This window comes from Coloeus monedula, assembly GCF_965178545.1.
Source record: "Coloeus monedula genome assembly, chromosome: 9".
Classification (NCBI taxonomy): Eukaryota; Metazoa; Chordata; class Aves; order Passeriformes; family Corvidae; genus Coloeus; species Coloeus monedula.
Window position 1 is genome coordinate 17807394 of NC_138789.1, and position 8112 is coordinate 17815505.

General features: G+C 43.5%; 1 protein-coding gene across 1 annotated transcript; it reads left to right on the forward strand.

Moving 5' to 3' along the window:
• Positions 1 to 212: 212 nt before the first annotated feature.
• Positions 213 to 7854, forward strand: LPAR3 (lysophosphatidic acid receptor 3; the record flags this gene model as incomplete). Its single annotated transcript, XM_082287591.1, has 2 exons — positions 213 to 948; positions 7505 to 7854. 2 exons carry the CDS (start codon positions 213 to 215, stop codon positions 7852 to 7854), a joined length of 1086 nt encoding a protein of 361 aa, XP_082143717.1.
• Between the last annotated feature and the right edge of the window lie 258 nt (positions 7855 to 8112).

An 8112-nucleotide genomic window follows, 5' to 3' on the forward strand; every position in this document is an offset into this window, starting at 1 on the left:
GTGTGGTCCTCCAGAATATCTTCTGCATCAACCCTGTACAGTTCGAATTTTTAGTTAAGGCCTCCAAGTATATACCCTCTCGTGTCCATGTCACAACCCCTTGTCCCCAAAAAAAGAAGGTATGGTGATTGAAGCAAGGACTATTACCTGGCTGTTAATCTTCTTTCTTTCTTCCTTCCACCCTTCCTAGGATGCAGGGGCTTTAATCCAGGATGAACGAATGCTACTATGACAAGCGCATGGACTTTTTCTACAACAGGACAAAGACAGACACAGCGGATGAGTGGACAGGAGCACAGCTCATTGGTGTTCTATGCTTTGGGACATTTTTTTGCCTCTTCATTTTTATTTCAAATTCATTAGTCATAGCAGCTGTGGTCAAGAACAAGAGGTTTCATTTTCCCTTTTATTATCTTCTTGCCAACTTAGCTGCTGCAGACTTTTTTGCTGGAATTGCCTATGTCTTCTTGATGTTCAACACCGGCCCCGTGTCCAAGACACTAACAGTTAACCGCTGGTTTTTGCGTCAAGGCCTCCTGGACACCAGCCTGACGGCGTCCCTGGTGAACCTGCTCGTCATCGCTGTGGAGCGGCACATGTCGATCATGCGGATGAAGATCCACAGCAATCTCACCAAGAAGAGAGTCACCTTCTTAATTATATCAATTTGGGCCATTGCTATTTTCATGGGCGCTGTTCCGACCCTGGGCTGGAACTGCCTCTGTGACATTACTGTCTGCTCATCCCTGGCACCCATTTACAGCAGAAGTTACCTGGTGTTCTGGAGTGTCTTAAACCTGGTCGTCTTCTTCATTATGGTGGTGGTTTACATAAGAATCTACATGTACGTCCAGAGGAAAACCAATGTCTTATCATCACACACCAGCGGGTCCATTAGCCGGAGGAGAACCCCCGTGAAGCTTATGAAGACTGTCATGACTGTCTTAGGTAAGAGGCTACAAACCATGGTGGGCAAGGCTGGCAGTGCCAATGGATTGGTTTGTGTTGGTTTGGCTTAGCTTTTATTTGAAACAAACCAACCAACAAACAAACAAAAAATCCCACAAAAATTGCTCAAACCTCCTAACACAAAAAACCTCACTGAACTTAAAAGTGCTGGAGGCATCTAAACTTCTGTGTACTTTAGACAGTGAAATAGCTGTTGCACTATGCAGAAACATGAGATAGAGGACTGGTCAGCACACAGAAGAAAAATGTCTCTGTTGTTAGGCACCTTGTTACAAAACACAAATTGTGAAGGTGTTTTGTTTTTTGGCTTTTATTTTTTTTTTGAGCAGGAAGATACAAAATCACTTTGGAGAACAGCTTGTGAAGGTTTACAATTACCTAGTAGAACATTTTCAAAATAATGTTCTTTAATATTTGCACAAGGCCATGAGCTCTAATGTTGGACATCAATAGGTTTTTTTTGCACATCTTCCTCTTGGCTGTTTCCTGAACACAGAAACTTCTTCCCCCTAGAAATGTACCTTCCCTAGGGAAAGGAGAGGATGCCTGGTGGGTCCATGAATTTGACAGAAGTTTGCTTTTCAAGGGAAAGATTCACCTTCATTTTGTGGATATTGCATGGTGTAAAATATTTTTAGATAATGATGGTGCAGCATAACCTTAGATCTCTGAATCATAACACGAGATTTGACCTCGGTTCTACCCTAAAGACACTGTTGATACTTGAGCAGCTCAGAACACTTCATCAGGTAATTGTGATGTAGTGCACATTAAACTAGAGATAAACAAAGTGGATGACTGATCCTTGGAACAAATACCAGCTGTAGCAGTCAATTTTCCCCAGAATTACTTGAATCTGGACAAGATGTGTTCTGGGAAACCACGTATCATGTGAGCAGGGCTCCAGGTGGAACTGGGGGTAGACTGAGACATTTGTGAAGCTGGGCTCAGGTGGTGGTGGACTCTAAACCCACAACTATGGCTTTACTGAGGTTGGATGAGCCAATGTAGAAAAGTGAAAGCTTTTGGGAAAGCTGGTGGCCATGTATACCTGGGACACAGTTGTTTCATGCTGCAGCATGGTAGTACTAGAGAGCTCTGGGAGAAAACTGTAATTTTTCATGGAGGTAGGACTCGCCAGGGTAGGAACTTCACGCTGAGGACACTTGCTTTCCCTTGCAGTTTTTGGATGCTGTTTGAGGAGACTGGTATCTGATTTTATTATTTTTTTCTGAAATATTAGTGCTGTGCTACATAACACCTTTGTCTACCAAATGATGTTTTAAAGTGCTTTAGAAGTTGAAATCCATTAAACTTCACAGTGCCTGACTTGTAAAAGAAAGTGGACAGATAGTTCAAGCATGTACAAGGTTCTCACTTATACTTCTGTGTCTTCTGAAGTTGGCCTGTCCTCTGCCAGAGCCTTGTCTTTCTAAATCCTTCCCCAGCTGTTCTTTCTTTCCCTTTCACTTTATGGTACTTATAGAGTCAATTTGGTGGTTGTGCCTGTCCCCCCGCCCTTGACTTGCAGGGGCAAGATCTGATTTTTTCCCTATCTAAGCTCTCATGCAGTGAAACCTAAACCACCCGCCTGAAAGGAGAAAATCCCTGCAGAAAAACTCTGAATTGCTCCAAATATGATCCTACCCTAATGCATAGGGATCAAGTAGACTGTAGTTAACTGCTGCATTGGAAAGAGACAGAAAACAGAGCACTTTTAGAAAGCAGTTCTCTGAGCATTTCTGTTGAAGGCAGAACTGCTCTCTGGAGCAGATGTGGGAGTTGGAGGGGCAGGGATGGTGGCTGACATTTGCTCATCACTTGTAGTCCTTTAGCCTGTGGCAAGCCTTCAGTGTTCTTTGTGACTGTGTGGAAATAAACCCCGCTTAAAATCTCATTTCGAACTTAATGTTTCTTTTACTAGGGAGTGGGGCCTTAGGACTATAGGTTGATTTGAAGTTCAGCATTAGCTTTCTCTTACTCACCAGCATATGGCTTTTCAGCCATGAAATTGAACTATAATTCTGGCAAAGCATTTAATGATATTGTGTGCTGGGCCAGGGAAATTTAACTCAGAAAGCCTGAGTGCTACTTCAGAGATTATAATTTTGTATATTACTTTGTCAGTCACAAAGTCAGAAACAAAACCAAAACAGAGCCTGCTTCCAAAGAAGTCGAATTAGTGCTGGTGTTGCTGGGTGTACAATCTACTTCAAGCTCCTGGGTCAGAGGAAATGTATCTTGGCATGTTCCTTCATATCAGTTCTCCAAATTTTGACTCTGAGAGGCTTTTAATAAACATTTATTTCCAAGAATGAGAACTTATTTTTTTAAACAGTTTGAAATGTACTTTCCTGGCCACGTCATTCAAGCACTCTGTGCAAAATGTATTAGAAACCACATAGCTTGTTTCTGGACTTTCTTATTACCACAGGAGTCGCCAAGTGACCAAAAGGATTCTTCCAAAGTCCTGCTTACAACCACTGATGCAAGAGCCTACAGTTACATGCAGCACATGGGTTTTGCCTAAAGCAGTTATTTTTAATGGTTTGTTCCAAAACATCTGAAAATGCTTTGGAGTACATGCCTGATATGGTCTTAACTGAAAGCCTATTCCAAGGTGCTGTGCTGGATAAAGCATAATAAACCCCAGCATCCTTGTTCATGTACTCTGTTGGTTTCATGGGAGATTCAGGACAAAATCCTTCTGATCTGCAGCTGTGTGGAAGGAGGCTGTGTGTAGCTGGGAGCTGCTGGCATGCTGCTCCTCCCAGCTTCCTCCTGCTCCCTCCTTGGTTAGGCTGGGCTACGGCTGATTGCCCTTCCAGCAGAACATCCCTGTCCTTTCTGGGTGTTCTTCTGTGGCCCTACAGTTGAGAGCTGGGGAAATTGAGATTTTATGGATTCCTTGGATTCATTCACCACAGCTTCAGGTGGCTTTTTGCACCATCCCTTAGGCTTGGAGGGTCGTTCCAGATGCTAGGAGTCAAGTTCCTGTCATCTACATATCCCTACCATAACCCCTAAAATAGTCCATCATGGCATAGGAGTAAGGCTTTCCTTTTGGCATGCTGAACCACAGGGAGTTATCTAGTTGAAACTGGAAGATGTGAAACCGAGCAAAAGGTGCTAAAATCCCCTTGGACTGACCTTATGGCATAATCCCAGCTCAGCCTGTGACTGTAACCTTGAAGAAGAGTGGCTGCAGGTGTGCAGGTATGTGATTTTCAGGTGGTTGTGTATGTGGTAGCTCCTCTGAACCTGGCAGTGAGATTCCTGCTGAAATAGCAGCTTTGGGGTGGATGATTTTCAGTTTCAGTGAATTTAGACTTTAATTGGTGACTTGCTCTTTTAACGCACATGTGGCAAAGGCAGCTGGAACCTACTGTGCTTTTTTTTCTCTCAGTGTTGGCATGCTCAGGGATAGCCTTGATGTGCAAGGGTTTATGAAATTATGCTATTGAAGTATTCATAGTGTTTCCAGAGCCACAGGAATTAATTTTTAAGCAGAGATGATGTAATCTACAAGAAATTCCATAGTTAAATCTAATGGAAAATCCTCAAACTAACCTTTAGGCATTGTGACACCTGATCTCCCATAATCTAGTGCAAAGACTCTGAGTTGTTCTAATGTATGTGGCAGCCAGGCTGTATTTCATGTCACTTGCGTGAATTTTAGAGTCCCAGAAGTTAAATTATCTTTGCAGTGTGGTACTTTGGGGGAGCTCCTATGGGATAAATATTCTGCAAAGAAGAAAATTGCCAAAGGGCTGAGACTAAGGTATATTTTTATGCCTAACCATGGTTTCTTCTGAAAGCTTAGTGGTAAAAATAACAAAATCTGAGCAAGGCTGTGAGTCTGAGATGTGCCTCACTTTCATCTTTGTGGTGCTAAGAGCAAAATGTGTTTTTGATGGAGTCAAAACAGCAGCCCCATGAAAGCATTTTCCAGTAACTCGGACACTGTCACTGCATTGCTTCGTCCTTGTTTTCAGTCATGGGAAATGTGTGGAGACATGCCTGCAGATGTCTTATCTTCCCTTACTTTTGCAGCTGAAACCTTTAAGGATTTTGCTTGTATAGGCAGACAGGGATATATCCTAGGAGTTCGTGGACTAATCCTGCCTGAAATCTTGCGTTCTGTTTGAAGGAGACATTTTTGTGTCTTTTGTTAAATGTGGCTTTTGGGGTCTCTTTCTTCTCCTGCTGATTTCTATAAAAGCATGGTTGGACCTTGCACACCTTGTGGTACAAGTAGTCAAAATGCTTTCAGCATCTGTTGTAAGGAAGGTTTGTTACCATCTCAGTTTCTGTGTGGAGTTGGTGGATTGGCAGCTTTGCCAGTGACCCTTGGTCAGTAGTGAAAGCTCTGTGTTCAAATACTTGCTGAGACACTTAACTAGGCACAGTATTGTCTGGGTGGTTAGGTTCCAGCTCTTGTTAAAACTGATGGGATTTGCTGGTGAACCCCAGGACAGCAAATCTGTGCAGTGTTTTCTCCACTGTAGATAAGAGAGAGCTGGTGCCCTGCTCACAACTGCTTACTCAGCATGCAGGAGCCAAACCAGTGTGTAAAACAGAGACTGACCAGGGAAAACAAGTGTTGTGGTAGAAGCATGCAGCTCCCGATGCCACTGGGAAATGGAGGAATGTTACTGATGTTAACCAGTATCTCAAAACTAACACCATGAAATTAGTACTTAGCATCAGAAAAATCTTGGTGCAGCAGAAAATTCAGTTTCTGAAGAAAGTGGTCTCTTGCCTTTCTGTTCAATATTGCCTAGAACAGAGTAAATCACTTGGTTGAATTTTGCCCGTAGTCCAGGAGCTCTAAGTTGCAGCAAGATCCACAATACCTTGTCCTGGACACATTCTCCAGCAATCCTACTGCTTGCTAAATCACACAAATCCACTTAAAATACCATTATGGCCTGCCTGTCATATGGGCAATGCCCACTTCAGTGCTCGGTGGGGAGAAGTGTCAGAGCTGCTGACACCAGCCCATGTGTGCAGCACAGCTGCTGGGGTGGCTGGGGTGCTGCTGAGCACTGGCTCTGGCACTGCCTGGCTCCTGCTGTGATCCACTGCTGGCTTCCACAGCTTGGATATGGGAATAGCAGCAGCTTTTAAAAGATGAGGTGGACTTGCTTGTTCTACTAAAAGTGTTGAACAGATACCCACACCCCCAGCAGAGCTTTTAGGCATGTAGATGCTATTATTGTTGAATTATTTTTTTCTAAGCTCCAAAATGGGGAAACTCTGCTGTGATAAGTGATTGGAATTTCCTTGGTACATTGTTCAAACTGTGATGGCTAGGCAGAGTTGTAATTTTCTATTTCTGTATGTCAGACAGCAATTGTGGCTTGTGCTAAGTTAGTATTATCATGCATATGGCTACTCCTTGCCTCGGCTCTGGGCAAGGGATCATGGGGTGCAGTGCAGGAGGGAGACCAAGGGGCAGATGGGGCAGTCCAGGGCCCCTCTCCAACTTGTGGCCGAGGCTGCATTTGGTAGTGATATTCCCCCTCCTCATCCTCAGTTATGGTGTGGATGTGCAGGAACATGGGAAGGTGCAAATGCAATACTGAACTAAGCTTTAAGCTGTGGTTTTAATGCTTTCTTTGTGTTGTGTCCAGTCTATGATCTCCTCTCCCTTATTCTCCCTTTAATTTTTTTTTGGCCTCTCTCACAGAGTTTTCTCTTCCCCCACCACTATATGCTTACTTCCTCATACTTTGTGTTGTGATTTTGTTTTCTTTCCTACCCCTTCATTTTTTTGTTCTGACTGCTCCATCCTTCACTTCACCTTCACTAACTCATCTGTTTCCTTCTCTCTTTTCCTGTGTAACTGAATTTTTTCCTGCAGCCGAATCACTGTGTCTCAAGGCTCAGCAGAGCTGGGATGGAGCAGTGGAAGGAGGTGGGCTCAGCTCTGACTGGGGAGCCGACAGTGCTTGTGCATTGTAGGCAGTGGCATGCATGCTACACTAGCTGTGGGTTCCCACCCAGGACACATTTAGATTATGTGACACCTGTCTAATTAATTGGCACTGCAGAGTCAGCTGTAGGGTGGTAGGAGACTTGTCCCTTTAGATCATATTACAGCAGTGGTGGAAGTGAGCCACCTGATGTCTTCTCCTCCAGTACATAGGAGAGATGAGCAGAGGAAGTGTATGTTCAAGTGCCAGTTCTCTGCTTTTAAATGATCCAGAGCTCTTGTTTATTTATCAGCATGGATAAATCACTGTTGTGATGACCTTTTCCCACATGTGTTTGAGTTGATGCTGTCAGCAGTTCAGATTCTTGCTCCCTGCAGTCTTCTGAGAGCTGTCCTGTCTCCTGCGTGGGGCTTGGCAGAGAAGCTGTAGCAGATATAATCTTTCTACTGTCATTAGAATTTTGTCCTCTCCTGCTTTTATAATTTTTGTGTAGAATTTTGATAAACTCAATAATCTTGTAAGATGTTAAACACTCCAAAACCCTAGAAGTTTGAAGTCAGCTTTGGTTTTCTTTTTATTGTCTCCTATATTTCTAGGTGCCTTTGTTGTCTGCTGGACCCCTGGCCTGGTCGTCTTACTGCTTGATGGCCTGAACTGTACTGACTGTGGGATTCAGCATGTTAAAAGGTGGTTTCTTCTCCTGGCCCTGTTGAACTCTGTCATGAATCCAATAATTTATTCCTACAAAGATGATGAGATGTGGGCTACCATGAAAAGGATGATTTGCTGCTCCTCTGAGGATAAGAGCCAGGAGAGACGGTCATCTCGGATCCCCTCAACAGTTCTCTGCAGGAGCACAGATACCTCGGGCCACTACATTGAAGATGGCATTATTCAAGGGACAATTTGTGGAAAAGGAGATCTTGGTGACAAAGGAAACTCTTGAGCTATGCAAGGGACTGACTTGGCCGGAAAAGGAGAGGGGGAAGGGAGAGGTTTTGTAAGAGAAGATTGACTGGCAAAGCTAGTAAACAATATATCCACTTTGTTCCAGAGCCTCAACTCCAGTGTTAACAAAAGTTCTTATAAATAATTGCCTGATGGAAAAACACTTTGTAATGAAGAAAACTTTCTGTGCTGCCATCCTTTTTGACTTTCAAGTACATGAAATTGTTTTTTCATGTGAATGGAATAAATACCTCTC